Raw genomic sequence first — 22,982 nt, 5'->3', positions numbered from 1 at the left:
AAAATGAACTGGTTGTGTGTGAATAGCATTACCTCAGGAAGCATCCAGAACTTTTTTGTTTTTTCGAGACAGGGTTTCTCTGCTTTGGAGCCTGTCCTCGAACTCACTCTGTAGACAAGGCTGGCCTCAAACTCCCCAATAATTAAATCTTTCTACCTTCCAAATTTTGAGTTCTATGAGGGTGGTTGCAGCCTGAAGGGTTCCCTAATCTCAAAGCAGAAGAATCTCAGGTCCCAGGACTTTTTGCAGCAGAGAACTCTCAGAGGCGGGTCTATTGCCGGTTCCAGGGAGTCCTCAAACTGTTTATGGTCTCTGCAGAGATCTTTCTTCACAGCAGAAAAATTCAGCCTTTTTTTTTTTTTTTTTTTAAAGATGGTGTGTTGGCATCTTAATTCTCGAACTGCCCTATCCACCGCTAATTAATTCTATGTCACAGGAGTTTCTGGCTAAACAACTAAAATTTAGTTCCCTCTAGCACGGTTCCTCACCGGACAAATCGGAGAGTATAGATCACCCGCCTACTGCTCCGTTTTTTGGGGTGTTCTGCAGCATCACTGAGGTGTTGAGGCGCCCCGCATTTTTCAGGGAGGTGTGCGAACCAGTGGACGCGCTCGTGCCGCTTTTCCCGCCTTCAAGAGCGCAGGGAGGCGACCGCTACAGAGAACAACGCCGCCGCGTGTGTCGGGGACCCGCCCCGCGCAGGGGGAGGGGCTAGCGCGTGCCGAACTGGAACGGGGGCGGGGGTGGGAACGGGCGCTCTCGCGAGAGTGAGCTCTCGTTCCGTCGCCACCTCCTGCCAGCGCCGTTGCTGCGGGGGATTGTGGGAGCCTCCGCGTCCCGCTCGCTGAGAGAGGCATCTCTCCTTTTCCCTCTCCCTTCCCCAAAGGTAGGCGTGAAGCGGGTAAGAGTCCGGGTGGGTGGCCGGGGCTGTCCGCGTCCTGCGAGCGGGGCTGCCGCCGCGGCCGTGCCTGTCGGGAGCTGGCGGCGCGCCGTTCCCGCTCGCTCCCGCTCCCCGTGCGGTCTCCGTCGGCGCTGCGTATGTGAGCCGCCTGAGCGGCGGCCGCCATGTTAGGAGTGCGGTGGCGGCGCAGCCTGCCTCCCCGGGCGGCGGAGGTGAGCCGTTCGGCGGGAGGACGCGCAGGCAGCCGACGGCCCGGGGGTGCAGCGGGAGAGTCGGGGTCCGGAGGTTCGATTCGCCTCTCCGCCGAGCGTCCTGCGCGCCTGGCTTAGGGGGCGGGGGCGGGACGAGCCCGTTACACGCGGGCCGCCGGCGCTGGGAGGAGGGAGGAGCGTTCGGAGCCCGAGGGAGCGGAGGCCGTCCGCTGGGGCCCGCCGTCCGGGGAGGGAGGGTAGTCAACCCCGGGAAGTCCGTGGGCGCGCGAGTCCCGCACGGTGCGTTTGCCGTTTTCCCCTGAAAATAGACCCAAAATGGAGGATTCCGTAGGCCGTGAAAAGCTTACGTGTTTTGACCGACGTTGCTTTCCCTGGCGTCAGTGGCCTTGCCGTCCCTCACCCCTCGCTCCGTTTTGCTCCATTCCCAAGACTCCCGCGTCCCTCGCCCGCGCGCGATTTTAGCCCGACATCTGGAACAATTCCTCCCCATCCCCCCAGTTGCGTAAAAATGGCCGAAAATGAAACGTTAACGTTTGGCTTTTGTATTGCCTCCTGGGTAGAGCTTTCTGCATGCTCCTCGGTAGAATGTTCGTTTCGTCAGTCAGTCACCTCATATTTCCTTTCTCTATCAAAACAGTCCTCTGGACAGGCTGGTGTGTTGGGAGACCTTCCGGTTTTCAGACAAAGGGTTCGGAGGGCCGTGGTGTAGCCTTCAGTCTCTTCTGCTAGTGCTGTGCCACGCTTTTGTGTTTTCCTCTTACCGTAGGTGTTTGCCCCTTCGGCGCTTTACCTGTTAGGTGACTCTGTCTAAAGGATTAGCCCCTTCTGTGGAATATTTCTCTGTTGGATAGGTTACAGTTACTCATCTAGACGTTTCGAGAAATTTCTAGTCTTTCTGGAGCTCTGAAATTGTGTGTCGCTGATTTCATAGGAAGTAATCATGGGATTTTTGTGTTGATGCTGCGTGTTGCGTATTTAAATGGGCTAAGTTGTCAGTCGGTACAACACGCTTCGCCCAGGTAAATTTAGATTTGACTATGCCGGCAAAAAAATTACATCGCGGGCGATTTTTCATGGGTGTTGAAAAGCTCTTTAAAAGCTAATTGTTGGGCGTAATGACGCATACTTGTAATAGCGGCACTTGAGACCAGGGCGGACGAAGAATTGCCATGACTTCGGGGCCAGTCGTGGTAACATCAGGATTGTCTCAAAACAGCATTATTTTACTAACAGTTAAGTTACCCTACGCATTGTATAAATTTCTTTTTGAGGTCGCTGAAGGAACTCTATATCCTCCTGTCTCAGCATCCCTAGAGCTGAATTACCTACAGGCCTGTGCCACCACGCCCAGTTAGCTTCATAACTTATGAACATTAGTATTTTAGGAATCTGAAAGGAGGGGGAAGTATTTTATTGCAGAAACCCCCAAGGTTGCCTTTGCACTTAAATGTCACCGAAGTATTACTAAAAGATTCTTCTGGTTGGTTATATAATCCTTGAAAAAGATACATTTACCCAACGTGTTTTACATTGAGGTTTTTTAAGTTTACATTTTTGCCATTTCACAAGTAGTTTATGATTCCTACCCATAGAAGTAGCTTTCTCTTACTTCCTCATCAATTATATACAACTTTTATGTAGCGTTTTAAACATGAATTGATTTGGAAGTATTTAACTTTTTACCTGATGCTTTTAGACCAAGAAATAATAAAGTGATACATTTTTAAAAGCGGGAATGCAGCTATAATATCTTATATTTTAGAAATATCATGGTTTACTTAAGTGCTGTGGTAGAAGAGAGTATTAAATCTTTTTGGGTTGGGTTTTTTTTTTTTTTGTCTTTCTTTGGAGATAGTTTTTTGGGTTTTTTTTTTTTTTTGAAACTCATTATGCTTCAAACTCAGAAGACATCCACCTGCCTCTGCCTCCTGAATACTATAGTTAAAGGCGGTCACCGCCATGCCCCTGCCTGAGTATCAAGTTTCAATTTTATAGTGACAATGCACTAGCATGGTCCTTGATAAACTAAGATTTGGAAAGGTTGCACTTAAATTTATCCTAATAGTCAAATTGTGTATGATAAATATTAATGGCAGTTTTTAAGTGTGGAATTTTAATTGATGGAGTTGAGTGATGTCACTTTTACTTGGCATTATTAATGCACAGAGGCTCCGGGCTTGTTGGTAGGCAATAAAAGTTGAAAACTTCAGTTTGGGAGAGGGGTGTTTTATTGTGGAAATGGAAATCTATACTACTGCTACTTTCAAATAATATTTTAAGAGGAGGGTAATATTAAATAATTATGCTATACATTATTACATGGAAAGTCAGTATTGTGGATGTCAACTTTGATTTGTTAAATATATAGAAAAATATATATCCAAAAAAAGTTTTCTCTGAAGTTTGATCCTAGGTCAGTTTATATTTCCTGCTTGGTGATTTTTCTAAAATTCCTTTAAGAAGTTAACATTTACTGTTTGTTTTTTGTTGGATCATGGTTTTGACACAATAACTCAGGCTGGCCTCCAGTTTTCCATTTTCCTGCCTCAGCCTCCAAAGTGCTGCCTCCATTTGCTTTTGTAATGAGGAAAAATAGGTGTGTGGGTATAAATAGTTGAAGTCTTTATCAGATCAGATTCTCGTGGTTTTTAGGATCTCATTTTTAAGAAGAATCAAGGTAGAAGTAGACCAGCTTTATTTTTTTGGTTTTTCCGAGACAGGGTTTCTCTGTGGTTTTGGAGCCTGTCCTGGAACTAGCTCTTGTAGACCAGGCTGGTCTCGAACTCACAGAGATCCACCTGCCTGCCTCTGCCTCCCGAGTGCTGGGATTAAAGGCGTGCGCCACCACTGCCCAGCTGAAGTAGACCAGCTTTAAACAAAGTTTGGAACAGAAATGACAAAAAAACTAGTACTTGTGTTATCAAATATCAGATAATGATTTGTTAGATGTTCTTAGTATATCTATCTATACAGAATATGTTCTCTTTATTCTAAAATTTCTTTTTGTTTTTTATTTTTGTAACTGGGTCTCATTGCGTACGTAGATCAGGCTGACCTCAATCTCAGAGATCCTACTGCTGTTGCCACCTGCCCAGCACTGGGATTAAAGGCATGCAACATCACACCCAGCTGTTCTGAAATCCTTAATAAAAAAAACTTTGTTTTTAAACTATAGATATCTAAAAGTAGAACAGAAAGAAACTACAATTGAGGAAATTTTAGATGTGTTGTCTTTAAGGGATTTTTATACATAACTTTTCAAATTAAAATGGCGTGGGGAAGATTTCGGACTTTAGAGTTTACAGGATTGTTTTGTTTTGAAGTCATTAAGGCCATGTGGAATGTATAGTATGATCCTCTTCCTACCCACCAGCCTCCCCCAACAAATCCTCTTAAGGTACTCAGCTGTGTATGTTTTAAGTGTGATTATGTTAGACAGTAACAGTGAATCTGGGCTAGTTTGTTTTTAGAAACAGGGTTTTCCTACGTATCTTCTTGTTGTTTGTGTATGCGGTAACAAATGCAGGCTCACATGTATGAACCCTCTACCATGGTTGAGGCAGAATCGTACTCCCTCCCACTTTGTACTCCAGGTCTTCTGTCTTCTGAGATTCTTCTGTCTGTGGGTGGAGTGTCTGGATTACAGGTGCTCATGCTGTGCCTTTGACTCGTCCTCAGGCTTGCACAACAGTTTCACGCATCAAATCATCTCTAGCCCTATGCTGGTAACTTTTAGTAAAGCCTTCTGGAAGGTTTAATAAATGATTTTTATTTTTTACTTATTTTGGTTTTTCAAGACAGGGTTTCTCTGTCTTGGCTGTCCTGGAACTTGCTTTGTAGACCAGGCTGGCCTCCAATTTACTGAGATCCACCTGTTTCTGCCTCCCGAGTGCTGGGATTAAAGGCATTGACAGATTTTTAAAAATTATTTTTGTGATTCTAAGGATTGATCCCAAGATCTTACACATTAAGATCTTACCCAATGATGACCTACATCCCAGTCTCCAAATTAAAACTTGTTGTTTTTAAGAAGTGATTATTTTATATAATTGAGAGCATGTCAAGATGTGGCAGTAATAGATACCTATTAGCAGTGTTTTTCTTGGAATATTTTAGCTGTCTTTTTCTTTTTTTTTTTTTTTTTTAGTGTGAGGAGATGTATAAGGCAACACCAGGTATCATCAGGAATGCCATTCATTTTATTTGAGACTAGATCTCATTTGGCCTGAAGTGTCACCAATTACAGTACAATAGTTGGCCAAGGAAGCCCCAAAAGATCTCTTCTTGTCTCTGCCTTCCTGGTACAGGGATTATAAACTCCTACCAGTATACCCTTTTTTTAAATTCTAGTTCTGGGAATCGATATCAGGTTGTTGTATTTACAAGGCAAGCATTTTACTGACTGTGCTGTCTATCTAGATTTAATATTCTTCTAACTTTTTTAAAAATCCAATAAAGAGTATTTAAGCTGGGCGGTCGTGGTGTGTCCTGAGTCCCATCACTTGGGAGGCAGACTCAGGAGAGCACAAGACTAACTGGTCTACAGAGCAAGTTCCAGGACAACCAGAGCTGTTAGTAACACAGAGAAACTCTTGTTTCAAAAATAATAATATGATGATGATATTTACTACTCAGGGAGGGAAGTTCTGTTGATAAATAATTAAATCAGAGGGTGTTTTATGTGTAAAGATATATTTTAGTAAATTAGTTAATTTTTTTATTATTGGGCTAAGATGCTTTCAGCTGAGCTTGACATCCTGAACTTAATCCCTGAGACCCACATAGCAGAAGAATACTGACTCCCACAGACTGTCCTGACCCACACATATAAAATAAATTAGATTTTTTGTTGTTGTTTTTGTTTTGAGACCAGGTCTCACTGTGTAGCCCAAAACCCACTTTGTAAACTAGGATTCTCCTAACTCTGTCTCCCAAGTATAAAATAAATCTTAAATTGATTTTCATATTGTAGTAAATTGCATTTGTTTATTTCTATGTGTGTGGTGCTAGCAGTTGAACTCAAGACCTCTCTCAAGAATTTAGCCAGGCAAGTGTTCCACTGACCTAAATTTAAATTATAGGTCATGTTGGTAAGCTTTTTTGTTTTCCTAGTTTTTGTGGTTGGGGATGCTTTGTGTTTTGGGAGTGGAAGATTGTGCATTCATGAATGGACATTTAGAATTTATGGGTAAGTTGTATTTTGATGTTGCATTCTCAGATTAGTTCTCTGAAGAGAACCCAGGCATCCTCAAACTCTTTGTAGCTGCAAATGCTCTTGTACTCATAATCTTAATGCCTCCAATCTGCCAGTGCTCTGGAAGTGGAAGTAGGAGCATCTTGAGTTTGAAGCCAAGCTGGGACAGTGGACCTTATGCTAGGATCACAATCATGTGCCACTATTCCAGTGCTGGGGGTTGAGCCCAGGGCTTTAAGGACTCTACTTATTGGGGAACATCTTGAGCTTTCAGCCCCATAAAATGTAAATGTTGTTTACTTAATATTTGGTAGGCCACATGCCACAAGAAAACAACTCTGTGTGGTCAAACTTGTGTCACTGGTCCTTGTGGGCAAGGACCTTTACCCATTGAACCATCTGTATGGCCCCCAGCCCTTAAATTTTTAATAAATGTTTAGTAATGAAGTACTTCAGTATTTCACTAACTTTACTAATGAGCAACAGGTCTCATGGGAATGAGCCCTTTAAAAATGATTTATATCTTAGCTTCAGGTGACTAAAAATGCTAGTGGCACTGTTTTCATATTTTCTAAGCAATGCTTTCATGTTTGATTTTTCTGAAGCGAGGTTCCAAAATGTCTTAGAATTTATGTGTGGATTATGTAACCTCAAACTCACAGTAGTGAGTGCTTCGACTTCCAAAGTACTGAGATTATATTTATGAGCACTACTACTGGCTCAGGGTGGGCACCTGGGATGTGGCAAATTTTTTTTGGTTTTTGTTGGTTAATGGACATTGTTAAAGAAAACAAACAAACTACCTTCTGTTCTAGAAGATACTGACCCTCTGGGTCTCAGAGAACTCTGTCTCTGTCTGGCCCTCTGTAGTGGTGGCCAGGGGCCAGCGCTGCCTGGTGAGGGCTCTCAGCCCAGCCCTAACAGTGAGGTCACTGGCAGGCCAGGATGGTTAGTGATGGTGGCTCATGTGATAACAGTATTGTATATTCTGTGGGGAAAGTGAGGTTTTTTTATACTCATAAAAAAAAAGTCCAACCTAATTCTTTTTTGCAGTAATATGACTTCAGTGTTATGTGTAGCTGCATCTTAAGATGAAATTGTAAAATGATTCTTGTGGAATGCACCTTCTCATAGGATTTATATTGTGTGTCCTCTTCTGAATTTTTCTAACATCCATTTTCTGTTTTGTCTTTTAAATTATCTTTTACCTTAACTTAGTTTTCCAGATCCACTGTTTTTATGTAAAGTACAAAAAATATAATTGATGTCAGTGTAACTTAATGATTGTTTCCTTAAAATATGATAATTTAAACTTTTATGCACAATAAAGTACTATTCTCTGGGATAGGAATAGTTTTTTCAAAAGACAGACTTGAATAATAAAAGGCTTTGACTGTAAGGTAAATGTCAAAGCTGTGATAAATATTAACTGTTTTTAAGTGACTCATCAGATTAATACCAACATGCTTAGTATTTCAGCCTGTTGTGTATGGCATTTTAAAGATACTATTTTTATTTAAAAAAAGAAAAAGCCTTTCATCCACTGCCCACTAACTCTTCTCTTCATTAATCTTACCTTAAAACTTAAAGGAGATTATGTAAGTGGATCTTGTCTAGAACTAGTTTCCTTGGTGTCTTAAATTCATCTTTCTTGGTGTACAAAAACATCTGTAATTCCAGCTACCACTGATAGCATTTGTGTCTTACTTTATTGCATCTGTTTTTTTTTTAATCTAGTTCAAATCTTCCTTGCCTGTAACTTTTTTTTATTCTTTCTCTACCACTGTGTTCGTCCAGTATATCTTTGCTTTAATCTACCATTGATGGAATTGATCCTATAATTGACTTTTAATTATTGGGTATTTTCTGGGGTTTAGTGTAATAAAATTTAGTAAACTACACTGCTTACGTGTATGACTATTCAAACACACAAAACTGAAGAAGCAATGCATCATAGTAGAAGTCTGTGACAAATTGATCAGATTTATCTTGTATGTGATTGTGATTATAAAATTGTCTTACAGAAAACATTGGTTGTATTAACGTCTTTTAACTAATGCTTAATGGGAATCGTGTTAATACTTTGCACACTCTTATAACAGTTTTTGAGATGCAGTGTTAATGATTTAATAAAAATTTCATCCAGAAATACATCTTGAAGGATTATAATCAGAATTAAAGGTTTTCAAGCTATTGGGCTATTCTTGTGAAGAGTTTGCAGAAATCTGTTAACAAGGTCTTTGATTTCATTTATGTGCTTTGAACTCTAGAGATGTTATAGCCCTGAAAATTAAATGAACAGTAATAGGTGCTAACTTGGGGTGTTTCCCTTCTTTAAATCAGCTGTATTTCCTGAACCTGGGTTTTTTCTTGGTAGGTCTGTTTCTATACCGACCAAAACTATTCTTACCTTATAAGAGTAGGTATCAAATAAGCACTGCCTGGCATGGTCAGTAAGAAGGCAGTTAGTTGTGTGGCTTAAATTTGGGCAGAAATCCTTAAAATTGTAGGAAATTATTTATCTTCACATCTGTCTTCACCTCGAGTTAATTTTGCTGCATGAAGGTCTCAACTGTTACTTGATCTTAGATCTTACGTCAGACACTTGACACCCTAAGCTTCATTTACTTGTGATTTTACTTGGTTCTTTCTGAAAGTGATATTCTCATTTTCTAAAGCAGAATACAACTGGTTCATCTTTGACTTGCTGACCTTTTTTTTTTTAATTTTGATTTTTTAATCTTCTAGAACTTAAGCATCATACTATAGAGTATGTTTTTATTCTTCTAAAAGGAAGATACCCATCTGTTTTCAATGAAATTTTGATGCACAAACATCTAGGCCTTGAGTTTAAGTGTTTTTAAGCCCAATATGAAATTCCCTTTGTTAAATTTCAGCATGAAAAGCTACTTTTTAAATATCTATATGCAGGCTCTGCATACATCTGAATCTGTTTAAGATATGTATGAATTCCTTGTAAGTTTGAGATCTTAAGTGGTTTTTTTTTAATCAACATGATGCGTAAGTTTTTTTTTCTTAAAAAACGGCATCTACTTTAAAGGGATTTATGACTAAAACTGCTTATTTTTCTACAGAGTTGTCTGCTGGTTCTCAGCTTGAAGAAGATTCTACAGTCCTTATTGATCCTTTTTCTTGGCGTTACCATTTTTGAAGCAAAGTTAACCTAGCTTTCTAGTTTGAGCTTTCTTTTTGGCCGTCTTTTAAAAACAATTTTTTTTATCTATAAAATAGACAAGAGATAGTTCTACAATGTCCAAGTCATTCCAGCAGTCATCTCTCGGTAGGGACTCACAGGGTCATGGGCGTGACCTGTCTGCAGCAGGAATAGGCCTTCTTGCTGCTGCTACCCAGTCTTTAAGTATGCCAGCATCTCTTGGAAGGATGAACCAGGGTACTGCACGCCTTGCTAGTTTAATGAATCTTGGAATGAGTTCTTCATTGAATCAACAAGGAGCTCATAGCGCACTGTCCTCTGCTAGTACTTCTTCCCATAATTTGCAGTCTATATTTAACATTGGAAGTAGAGGTCCACTCCCTTTGTCTTCTCAACACCGTGGAGATGCAGACCAGGCCAGTAATATTTTGGCCAGCTTTGGTCTGTCTGCTAGAGACTTAGATGAACTGAGTCGTTATCCAGAGGACAAGATTACTCCTGAGAACTTGCCCCAAATCCTTCTACAGCTTAAAAGGAAGAGAACTGAAGAAGGCCCTACATTGAGTTATGGTAGAGATGGCAGATTTGCTACACGGGAGCCACCATACAGAGTACCTAGGGATGATTGGGAAGAAAAAAGGCACTTTAGAAGAGATAGTTTTGATGATCGTGGTCCTAGTCTCAACCCAGTGCTTGATTATGACCATGGAAGTCGTTCTCAAGAATCTGGTTATTATGACAGAATGGATTATGAAGATGACAGATTAAGAGATGGAGAAAGGTGTAGGGATGATTCTTTTTTTGGTGAGACCTCGCATAACTATCATAAATTTGACAGTGAGTATGAGAGAATGGGACGTGGTCCTGGCCCCTTACAAGAGAGATCTCTCTTTGAGAAAAAGAGGGGCGCTCCTCCAAGTAGCAATATTGAAGACTTCCATGGACTCTTACCGAAGGGTTATCCCCATCTGTGCTCTATATGTGATTTGCCAGTTCATTCTAATAAGGTGAGTTAAAGCAACAGATGCTTCTAATTTCTTTTACATTGTAGTACCTATTCTGTATTTACCTATATCTTTTACTCTAATTCTGTAGTCTGATGACATTGAGTTGATCAAGAATTGTTATGCTTTTGAGAACACTTTATTTGGAAGGTAATTGTTTTTGAGCAGTATAAACCAGGGCTTTACATTAATAAAAACAATCTACCTAGAATGCTTCTGGCCACAAAGCTGTCATCCATTGGGATTATCTTGTTTTTTTGGCATCAGTATGTTCTTCTTAATCATATTTAAGCAGGCTTTTTTCCCCCTAGTCTGCTTTGTTGAATGTTTTAAGCATTTTTTTCCTGAAGTCAATGTGCTTTGCCATTTAGGATGCTAGATTTCAGCTTTCCATCTGTCTTGATTGCTGATTTGTATGTAGTCAAAGATATATTCTTGTACAATTCTCTTTTTTCCTTATCTGTGGCTACAGGGAAAGTTAATGTAGAGCCCTGGTGTGTGTTTCAGTATGTTTCATATTTTAGATTAGTTCATTCTTCCTTTTTTAATTTCCCTTAACACAAACTCTCATACTATGACTGAAATTTTGCATCATTTTTTTTCTCTGTTTCCACAACTTCCTTAAACATACTTCAAAGCTCACTTTTTATTATCCCATATTTATTGCATCTGTCCCTTTAGAGACTTTGATAAATCGTTGACTACATTATCCTGCTCTGTGTTCCTTGTAAGAAAATTCTTTTTCTGACTTAAGCTTATTGTACTTCTGGAATAGTCATTTGTGGGAGGAAAAAAAAAACAAGCCTAATTCTCCTTTAAGTATCACATCTGGCAAAATGGAAGCCTTTTCAAAATGCCCTTTTAAATATTGTCCTTCTCTTTCAACTTTTTCAGTGTTACTCATTCTCACTGGAGTTTTTGAAATTCTGTTTTTCAGTATATATTGCAGTTGACATAAAGTCAATGGTACAGCACCCCCACTAGCTTGATCTGTAATCTGTCAACATCCATTTTTCCCGATGTGCTTTGTAGTAACCTATCTAGCTGGAATGAGTGCTACCCTGAGATTGATTTTATGGTCACTGTTACAGGGTTTTTCTTTACAGTAAGATCTGGGACATTTTCTTTTCATATCACATTCTTTTAACTTCATTTTTTAGTGTTTTTTTTAATCTACTAGACCCTATTGAATTTTTTATGTATTGTTCCCTTTTCAATGATTAGATCTCAACATTTTTTATCTTTTAATCTTTTATTTCATATCAAATAAGTTAAAATAAAAGCCAAAGTTAAGTTTGTAGATTTTTTCATTTAAGAAACAGATCCGCCGGGCTTGGTGGCTCATGCCTGTAATCCCAGCACTGGGAGGTGGCAGGTGGATCTCTGAGTTCCGGGCCAGCATGATGTACATATTAAGTTCCAGGCCAGCCAGGTCTACATAGTGAGACTCTGTCTCAACAAAGAAATAAAACCTGGAGCTAGAAAGAATCAACAAATCTTGTTTGTTAGATATTTTTATTTTTCCCAGATTTGTTAGCTATGCCATGGAATTTATTTTGGTTTTTATTATTTTTAAACTTCAAGATTTAGTCTGATGTAAATTAAAGCAATGAAAAAAGGTCCATTAAAATTGATTGACTCCAGCTTTTCCTATGTTACTTCTTAATCTCTTTTCCAAGAAATATAGCAGAAATTATATGTTCTCAGAAAAGATCTCCAAATTCCAAGGAAAATAGTTACAGGGATCAAGTGAAAGTTATCTTAAAGAACTGCAAATCTTTGCCGTTGGAAGAAAGGAACCATAAAAGGGTTTGTCAGATTAAAAATGTTTCTATTTTGTATAAGATTTTTTTTCCTCCAAATTTTACTACTTTCTAGTTCGCAAAAAAGGCTAATAATTTAAATGAATCTAAATTAAGGAGTATTTTTAGCTTATAAAACTGCTTGGGTTCTAGTTTGCAAATTCAAAATTTTGGGTATATTTAACAATTATTTTAGAGGACTTTTGCTTAGCCATTGGGTTTTATAAAATTTGTGTTTGTAGGTTAGACCAATTGGAACAAAATTAATCACTTGGATTTTCTCTTTTATAGTTGCCTCAACTTAGCTGATGTTTTCTCTGTATCTGCTTCATTAAAAAAGCAATTTACTTCAGCAATGAACTGTTAACAGATGCAGTTGTTACTTTTTAAGAAATTACTGTGGTGGACATAAACATTGAAAAAAATAAGTATCCTGCTCTCTGGTATCACTGCATAACTTGGAAAATCTGTAGTTTTCACTTAATGGTAATGTTAAATGGCCTACATTATACAAAGTTCAAGTGAAAAGCATGGTGTAACTTGTCATGATGGAGTGCCCTTATTTTATATTTTTTAGATGATTTTTAAGTAATAGTCTTCCTTTGAGTTTTTTCTAGGTCACCTTAGAACATCAAGTCGCATCTCTATACAGTTTCAAACTTCAAGTTCTTTGACTTAAAGAAAATTGCCCACTGCAACCTTTTTGTCTTATTACTTGAATTTCTATTTGTTTCCTTTTAGTATTACTTAAGTCTTTTAATTAATTCTTTTCTGTCACATTGGAAATACTTCCAGAATGATTATTATAAAACTTACTATTATTATGTAAAACCTGAAAGACATTGAGTGTGAGTGTAGGGTGCCCCCCCACTAAACTTGTAAATTCAAAAAGTGAATCCCTATTCTTTATCTCATGTAGGAATTATGTCAGAATAGAATCCAGGTTTTTTTGTGTTGTTTTTAATTGTTGGATTCTTAGTCCTTATTCTAAACCAGACATCAAGTACAGTGGAGCTGATTAATAATGGATGGGTTGGGAGGTACATAACTAAGTTTCTGATCTTGGCCTTCTTCTTAGTGCTTGAAAGACCAGCTACATTTTTACCATAAACTTGAAACTTATAGGACATGGGGGATTGGATGTAATTTCTTTGCAACTCTGTGCCCTTTCCATCTCCTATAATTCAGAAGCATGCTTAATAGGATAACATTCATTCTTTTCCTAAAACACTGCTTCTTAAGGATAGATATTTGTATCTGAAGTTGTTCTGAAACTCTTTTAGGTTGATGGATTCGTTTAGTCCCTTTTCTGAATTTGTGAACTTACCTATGGTGCCTCTTGCTTACAGCCATTTTTAAAATGGCTTCCAGAAACGGTCTATTGTGTTGCAAGTAGAAACTTTAGCCCAACTGTCTGATTGTGTAACAGTTATGGAAATCTCTCAAGTTCCTATTAGCTATTACTTTTGAAAGACAATCTAGTTTTCAGAAATACTAAGAATAGTAGTTGATAGCACCTCATTCTAATTACTATTTTGTTTGGATATGTTCCATTTCACTTCTTTAACATTGTTTTGATTAACTTTCTAGAGCACTATCTGTAGACTGCTGTAATAGAAGTCAAAATTAGGTCCAGTTTATAAAATGTCATTTTGAGCCTTTGTAAAACTCCTTGTGTAATTTGATGTTATATTTTCATTTAGCTGAGGCTCTCTAATCCCCTTGTTTGAGGAAAAATGCATTGCCTGACCATGTTTATATTCTACTTAGAACTTTCAAGAACAGTGCTAGTTTAGAAATTGTCTCGATTTGTGGAAACTTGTAAAAAAATCAAAACTACTTGTAAAACAATGTGAATTTCTGAGATAATGCAGTATAGATAACTTCATATGCTTGGCAGTGTTCAGATAGTTTGCCTTTATTATTTCATTTGTTTTTCACCACGATAGGGGAATTTTGTTGCAATGAATTTGACTAACTTAGACTTAGGAGTCATATCTAGTTATATTGTATTTTAGGAAATAAACCAGGGCATTTTGGCAGCAAACCCACCTTTCCTAACTCTTATATTGGATAAAAAATTAACCAAACATCTTTCTTAGCAAAAGGAAAATTAATTTGAATCATATAAATTTAGTTAATGGCTTATATTAAACTAAATCACAAAAAAGGAAATACTGATGGACTACATTGTTTCCCTCCTTAAATTTTGGAAAAAGGCACTCCTTAAATTTGATTCTGTTTTAGGTAAATGTGGGAACTTAAATTTTTGACAAATGGGGAAAATTTCTTAGATAAACCAATTCCATTTAATCATGTTGGCCTTTTTTGACAGTACTTTTTTGTTGTTTTGTTTCATTTGGCTATAGTAGAAAGTATAGTATGTTTGGAATTTGCCTAAAAGTCAAGGTGAAATTAAAGATTCTACTTTAAATTATTCACACACATTTTCTAGAAATCTAGGTATGTGGCTATTTTGTTATACAGAGTATTACAAAATAATCAATTCCAAAAATAGTGGATACTTGAGTATGGTCCACAGCAGTAACTGTGGTCAGTTGACCTCAAGGTCCGTTGTTCTTCTTGATCCGTACTATCTTCATATTTCCACTGTCAGGTCTCAATTATGTTGACCAAATTAATCCAGTTTTTCCAAGAATGTGCATAGAGTATTTGAGGGCAGGATCGAGCTTCAAGAACTCAGAAGTGGTTTTAGCTTAAACCACTGTGACTTAATAAATGTTGAACAACTTGATACTGCATACACATTAATGGTTCATGAAAATATTTTAGCTTTTAACTTTTGTTAATTCTGCTAATTTACTTTGCTGCAGGAGTGGAGTCAACATATCAATGGAGCAAGTCACAGTCGTCGATGCCAGCTTCTTCTTGAAATGTAGGAATTTGAAATATGTATAAAGCATCCTTACCGTGAATCAGAAACAGCCATTATTAGTTTGGGGAAGTTTATCCTTTCCTTATACACATATTGTTACTGTCACATAATTGATAATGTCTGGTTGATATTTAATTTTAGACAAACTATCTTAATGAATAATAGATATAATGATACTTTGTTTCTTGTTTTTTTTTAATTTATAGGATAAATACACATTGGCCTGTTAATCAAGAAATCGTTTTAGTAGAATTAATGAAAAAATAGCAGTTTGTAATCAAAATATATTATAGCACTTTAATAACAGTTAATATAAGCTATAAAACAATAAATATAGAGGGATAATTAAAAATTGCTAGAAACCAAGTTCATTTCCTCATGGAAATGACATACATAGCTTTCACTCTGAATGTAGGCTGCTAAATTGAAATGAAATTCAAATAAACCACCTATTATAGCAGATACCATCCATATATACCTAACTCCTTTGAGGCTTAACTCTGCTCTGATACCTTCCTTGGGGAAAGAAACTTGGTGCGTGTGTGTAAAAACCTCCTTCCTAATTCTTTGTGCAGCACTTTACCTACTTGCAAAATTTTTTTTTAAAGGTTTATTTTTATTATGTATACAACATTTTTCCTCCATGTATGCCCGCACGCCAGAGGAGGGCACCAGATCTCAGTACAGATGGTTATGAGCCACCATGTGGTTGCTGGGAATTGAACTCAGGTCCTCTGGAAGAGCAGCCAGTGCTCTTAACCTCTGAGCCATCTCTCCAGCCCCCCCCCCACTTGCAAAATTTAACAAGGAACATTTCAACATGCATCACTTAAGTTTACAAGTATTGCAGTCTTAATACAAATCATTTGGTGTCTGAAGTTCCTTTTGAAATGTAGATTCTCAGATTTACTAATGAATCATCTCTGTTTTAGAGGCTTAAGGAGACTACTTTGTGAAAAGAACCTTTTTATTTTAAAATTAATTTTCTGATCTTTTTAAAGCTACCCAGAATGGAATCCTGACAATGATACTGGACATACAATGTAAGTTAAAAAAATTTTAGCTATTGTTTATATTGGAGATCAGTGTAAGGAATCCAAGTTTAACTTTCTATGTTTCATAAAAATATATTCTGTGTTTTTTTTTTTGCCAAATAAGGATTTGATAATTTATTTAAAGTACCAGTGTAAGGAATTTTTAGAAAACAATATAGTAATACTTCTTTTTTCACTGTTAATACATTTCCCACTACTTGCCGTGTGTGTGTACTACTTAAGCTAAAATAGTCATAGTTACATAAGAGGTAATTTAATAATTTTATATCTGATGATTCTTTTTGTTTATTTTGTGCTTCGTGTATTTTGTTCTTATTACAAGGGGTGATCCATTCATGCTGCAACAGTCTACAAACCCAGCACCAGGAATTCTGGGACCTCCACCTCCTTCATTTCATCTTGGAGGACCAGCAGTTGGGCCAAGAGGAAATCTGGGTGATTATATTAAATTTATATTGCCTTTTAGTGTAAATGGTAGTCTTAGATGTTACTAAAAAATTCTTTTAAAGTAACAGCTTAGAAAGATAGTCACAGAGTTAGAGAGATGGCTCAGTGATTAGGAACACTGGCCGCTCTTCCAGAGGTTCAGGATTCAATTCCCAGAACCCACATGGCAATGTACAACTGGAGTCTGTAACTCCAGTTCCAGGGGATCTGACACCTTTACACCAATGCACATAAAGTAAAGTTAAATTAATTTTTTAAAAGAAAAGGCAGTCCTGGGAGGAGGCGGAATAAAAAAAAAAAGAAGGCAGTCATAATGTCTTCCCATTTGTATTTGAAAGATGTCCTATTTATTTATTTATGTATTTATTTAAATTAAACTACCTTGCTTTGCCTGACAGTAAGTAGTGCCACATGCCTTATAATCCTAGCACTCGGGAGGGATAGACAAATGGATCTCTGAGTTTGAGGCCAGCCTGGTCTACAGAGTGAGTTCCAGGACAGACTCCAAAGCTAGAGAGAAACCCTGTCTCAAAAAAAAGGAAACAAAAAAAGCCATCTTGCTTTATAAGGAAGTATATTTTTTTGTGAATCTTTAATTTTTTTTTTTCTTCTGCACAGGTGCTGGTAATGGGAACCTACAAGGACCAAGACACATGCAAAAAGGCAGAGTGGTCTGTATTACAGCTGTTGCTTTTATCATAATTGCTGTTGGGAATGTGACTCCATTTAAATGCTTACTAATTGAATCTTTTGGGGGTGGGAGGGTTTCAAGGCAGGGTTTCTCTGTTGTAGCACTAGGCTGTGTAGACCAGGCTGACCTCATGTTCAGAAATTCAGCTGCAATTGCCTCGAGTGCTGGGATGAAAGACATTCACCACCATGCCGACTGCTTATTGATACAGTCTTAATCACAGTCCTTATAACAGGATGAGTATTTTAATTTGAAAACTATTATGCTTGCTGGATGTAATGACATTTGCTTAATTCCTTCATTAAAGAGACAGGCAGAGAGATCTAGATCTCTTTGAGTTTGAGGCTAGACAGGAGCAGCATAGTGAGACCCGATCTTAAAAAAAAATAATAGAAAGAAAGAAAGAAAAGAGATTTCTTAACACAGTTGGTTTTACATGACTGGTAACCGTCAGTCAAAAGATTTACCTTAGTAACTTTGGTATCCAGTTGTGTTCATAGTTTTCACTGAAAGAATCTGGGTTGGAAAGATGGCTCAACAGCAGCAACACTGAATTTGACTGTCAGGACCCACATGGTAGAAGGGGGAAAAAAGTTATTTTCTGACCTCCACACTAATAGCATGAAAATGCTCACACATACGTTTAATTTATTAAAATGTAACAAGGATATGTAGAGAGGCTGTTTTTGAAACTTGACTGTAAAAACTACCATTTGATTTTTTTTTTTTTTTTTGAAGGTTTATTCTAGTTGAGGCATGGTGACTAACATCTTTAATCCCATCATAGGAAGCAGGGGCAGGCTGATGTAGAGTTTTAGCTACATAATGAGATACTGTCTTAAAAGACAGAATGAGGGCTGGAGAGATGGCTCAGTGGTTAAGAGCATTGCCTGTTCTTCCAAAGGTCCTGAGTTCAATTCCCGGCAACCACATAGTGGCTCACAACCATCTGTAATGAAGTCTGGTGCCCTCTTCTGGCCTGCAGATAAACACACAGAATATTGTATACATAATAAATATTTAAAAAAAAAAACCAGAATGAGTGATTTTATTCTGGTAACATTTAATATGCTGTGTACTTTATATTCTCTAGATGCTAAAAGTTATTAAGTAAATCTTTTCTGGTTGGTCATAGAATAAACATTTTAATACATAATTGGTTTTGCCAACTTTTGGGGGGGTATTGGAAATCAAACCTAGGACCTTGGCTATGTTAGCAAGGATTTAAACACTGCAGTACAGCCTTCCTCTTCCCCCCCCCCTCCTTTTGTGTATGTTTTGAGAATTACTCAGGCTGCCCTTAAGTTTTGTTGCTGGTGGGGGGAGGTCTCAGCCTTCCAAGTAACTATATTCTCAGATCCAGCTTCTTTCTTTAGTTTGTAGTACATTATATTTTGATCATAGCCAGACTTTTGGTGGTGCACGCCCTTGATCCTGGCACTGGTAACGGAACCTTGAGTGAGTTCAAGGCCAGCCTGGTCTGCAGAGCAAGTTTGAGTACAGCCAGCACTGTTACACAAAGAAACCCTCTCTAAACAAGCAAACAAAAACAATATATTTTGGTTGCATTTTCCCCTTTCTGCCCACCCAGATTTATGTTCATGTTCTCTTTCACACACACACACACACACACACACACACACACAAATAAAAATCAAATCAAAACAGTTGAAAGACCATTGGGGGATTTCCTTAAAAATACGTTAGTGTGGGGCCAGAGATCCTCAGCAGTGAATAGCACACATACTGTTCTTAGAGGTGACTCAAATTTGGTTTCTAGATCCTGTGTTGGGTAGTTGAATGGTTTCTATTCCAACTCCAGGGAATCTAACCGTCTTCTGGCCTCCACAAGCACTCAAATAAGGATACCCACACATATAGTAAAATAAGTTTTGTTTTGTTTTGTTTTGTTTTTTCGAGGCAGGCTTTCCCTGTAGCATTGGAGCCTGTCTTGGAACTATCTCTTTTAGACCAGGCTGGCCTCAAACTCAGAGATCCACCTGCCTCTGCCTTCCAGGTGCTGGAATTAAAGGCGTGTGCCACCACTGCCCAGCTACAATAAAGTAAATTTTATATAAAAGTTATGTGTGTGCAAATGCTGAGTATATACTACTGTCACTGAAATATATACCCAACTACTTCAAAATGCCTTTAAAGGACTTTTATTGACATTTTTTCTTTTCTCTCTAATGGGTAGGAAACCAGCAGAGTTGTTCACATTATGGATTTTCAGCGAGGAAAAAACTTGAGATACCAGCTATTACAACTGGTAGAACCATTTGGAGTCATTTCAAATCATCTGATTTTGAATAAAATTAATGAGGTATGAGTAGGAATATTAGTTATTCATAGCACTCATATATTAAAGAAATTGATTTTAGATTAATGGAAAATTTTATGTAAATTGAAATATCAGAGGAAGAGATATATCCTAATATTAAATAGATATTTTTTAGTGAGTATATCATTTGTGAGCCCTAAGTTTAATATCAGCTTGACCACACTGGTCTTTTTCATTTTGATTATTGAAGGTGCTTCCTATTAAATGATTAAATACAATGGTGTAAAATCTATAAATATTGGGGTAATATTTTTAGAAATTTCTTTTTGTGTAATTTTAGGCATTTATTGAAATGGCAACCACAGAAGATGCTCAGGCTGCCGTGGATTATTATACAACTACACCGGCATTAGTATTTGGCAAACCAGTCAGAGTTCATTTATCCCAGAAGTATAAGAGAATAAAGGTTAGTAGTAGCTTTTCATTTGTCCTTGTCTTTAGGTTGTATGTAATAAGCTTAATACATCATTTTTGTAATTGTTCACTTGGTTTAAAAGCTAAGACTGTTAATAATTGTAGCATACCTGCCAACTTTTGACTTGCCTTTCAACTATTTATAATTTTTTTTCTGTTTTCTTTTAAAGAAACCTGAAGGAAAACCAGATCAGAAGTTTGATCAAAAGCAAGAACTTGGACGTGTGATACATCTCAGCAATTTACCGCATTCTGGCTATTCTGACAGTGCTGTCCTCAAGCTTGCTGAGCCTTATGGGAAAATAAAGAATTACATATTGATGAGGATGAAAAGTCAGGTAATAAACATGGGGAGGTTTTTAAGAGTAAGTTCTTAATGCACTTTAAGATAATTTTACTGGGAGAGATGTCAGTAGCAGAAATGCAGTATTTTGTGGGTTGAGTATATCTAAATCATTATCATTATTATTTTAGTTAGATGCTTATGGTCAAGCATCTAAATTTTGAAAATACAAAGTGGAAAGTAAACTGTTTTCTCTTGTCATGATAAAAGCCTAGTTTACTTTTAGACTTTTCTTCCTAAAGTTCTTACACATATATAGACACTCGTCTTTGAGGATTTGGTTAGTGGTTGTGAGATTTGTTTTGTTTTTTATGCAGGGCTTTGTTAGATAGCTCTTGCTAGCCTCAAATTTAATATGTAGCCCAGGCTGCCCTCCATCTTGATAAAATCACTCACTCTCTCTTGGCTGAGCCACTATGACAGCCAGCTTTTCAGAATCCAAATTTAGCATCTGAATTCACTTTACTCATATTTAAATTTTTTTATGTAAAGAATTTAGAGGACAGAATGAAACTCAGAAGTACAGCCTTGGGCTTCAATCACCAGTAATACACAGAATCAGGAGAGTATTGGGAGTTTTTGATGCAAGGTATACAATTGCTCTGCTGAAGATTTCATACAGAATAGTTTTATATAGTTTCTGTGAGAAATAATGTCATCGTGGGTTTCTCTCCCTCTCTCCAGGCTTTTATTGAGATGGAGACCAGAGAAGATGCAATGGCAATGGTTGACCATTGTCTGAAGAAGGCACTTTGGTTTCAGGGGAGATGTGTTAAAGTTGACTTGTCTGAGAAATATAAAAAACTGGTGCTGAGGGTAGGTAGTTCTTAATAGTCTTAACATCTTAGATGACAAGGTCTAACTATGTAACCTAATCTCCCAAGCTACTGGGTTCAACTTACCTTACTGCTTTGACTAACAGCTAAGATAAGTCTATATGTCTGGCAAAAGACACAAAGGTGTTTTCTGTCCACCCTTTTTGGGAGGAGAAGGGAAGGATAGACAGGGTTTTGTTAAAAACTCTACCTAGGACGCGCTGTAAATCAGGTTGCAGTCCTCCAGTGCAGTGCCGTCCTTCATGGTATTTAGCCTTTTTTTGCTTAACGCTTGGAGAGATGGCTTAGTGATTTAAAAGTAGTTGATACTCTTACAGAGAGAATCCAGGTTCAGTTCCCATCACCCATATGATGGCTCAGGATCACTCCTGTTCGAGATTCTGTCCTCTCCTCTAATCGCTGAGCATCAGGCATGCATAGGAAATACTCAAGTACATGCAGACAAAACCCTTATAGAACAAACCCATATAAAATAAGAAAAATAATGGGCTGGGTATGGTGGCACACCATTTATTAATCCTAGCTCTCAAAAGCAGAGACAGACAGATCTCTGAGTTCAAGGCCAGCCTGGTCTACGTAGTGAGAAGCTCCCCCCCCCCAAAAAAAATAAGGTAGCTTATTGATATGGTTGGTTTTTGGTAGTGGTGGTTTGTGTGTGTTTGTACATGCGTATGCACAGGGTTTCTCTGTAATCTTATGTAATCTTAGCTGTCCTGGAACTCTGTAGACTAGATTGGCCTCGAGCCCCAGAGTACTTCCTACTGCTGCCTTGAGTGCTGGGATTAAAGGCGTGTGCCATCAACCACCTGCCCTCCTCTCCTCCCCGTTTTTTTTTTCTCCCCTTTAAAAATAAAAGGCTCCTCTTTTGCAGTAGAAAGATTGTGTTTTGTGAAAGCATCATCCATTGCTCTAACCTGTTTAAACTTTATTAGAGTTATGCTTCCAAAATGATTTATTGCTCACTTCTTTGTTGATTTGGGGGTTGAAATGAACTTTTAAAATCCAAGTAGATTTTCTTAGGTGTGGTTGTACAGATTGAATGAACTAAATTGATTATATAAAGAAGGAGGGTTGAAGAATGTTACTTAATTGATAAATTCTACAAATGGGTAAATTTTTTAATGTATTTAATTTCTCAAAACTTTTATCTTTCAGATTCCTAACAGAGGCATTGACTTGCTGAAAAAAGACAAGTCCCGGTAATTTCATTTTTCATATGTCTGTCTGTATACTGCATAATAATTGCTAGTCTTTTTGCTGTGACAAAAATATCTGGCCCAAAGCAACTTCAGGAAAGAACAGTTTGATTAGGCTTACAAGTTTAAACACCCAGGAAATAATAGCAGTGAGAGTTTGGTCACATTGAAAGATAAATGCTGGCCGGGCGATGTTGGCGCACGCCTTTAATCCCAGCACTTGGGAGGCAGAGGCAGGCGGATCTCTGTGAGTTCGAGACCAGCCTGGTCTACAGAGCTAGTTCCAGGACAGGCTCCAAAGCCACAGAGAAACCCTGTCTCGAAAAACCGGAAGGAAGGAAGGAAGGAAGGAAGGAAGGAAGGAAGGAAGGAAGGAGGGAGGGAGGGAGGGAGGGAGGGAGGGAGGGAGGGAGGGAGGGAGGGAGGGAGTAGGGAAGAAAGTATTATACTTCATTTGTTGATTTAAAATTTTAAA

General features: G+C 38.0%; 1 protein-coding gene across 1 annotated transcript in view; it reads left to right on the top strand.

The window, feature by feature from the left end:
- Positions 1-762: 762 nt before the first annotated feature.
- The window catches only part of Matr3 (matrin 3), a 28,608-nt gene continuing 6,388 nt past the window's right edge, over positions 763-22,982 (top strand). Inside the window, 11 exon segments of the mRNA XM_050134831.1 lie at positions 763-886; positions 9,403-10,489; positions 15,123-15,184; positions 16,186-16,227; positions 16,562-16,674; positions 17,305-17,357; positions 19,575-19,700; positions 19,999-20,124; positions 20,303-20,470; positions 21,160-21,291; positions 22,467-22,510. Of these exon segments, the coding sequence (XP_049990788.1) occupies positions 9,578-10,489; positions 15,123-15,184; positions 16,186-16,227; positions 16,562-16,674; positions 17,305-17,357; positions 19,575-19,700; positions 19,999-20,124; positions 20,303-20,470; positions 21,160-21,291; positions 22,467-22,510 (1,778 nt within the window). The 5' untranslated portion in view covers positions 763-886; positions 9,403-9,577.

The sequence above is a fragment of the Alexandromys fortis genome, unplaced genomic scaffold (genome assembly GCF_014885135.2).
Source record: "Alexandromys fortis isolate MF-2015 unplaced genomic scaffold, M_Fortis_MF-2015_v1.1 scaffold_25, whole genome shotgun sequence".
Lineage (NCBI taxonomy): Eukaryota > Metazoa > Chordata > Mammalia > Rodentia > Cricetidae > Alexandromys > Alexandromys fortis.
Note: the sequence above shows the minus strand (reverse complement) of the source record. Positions and strands in the feature narration are given on the sequence as shown.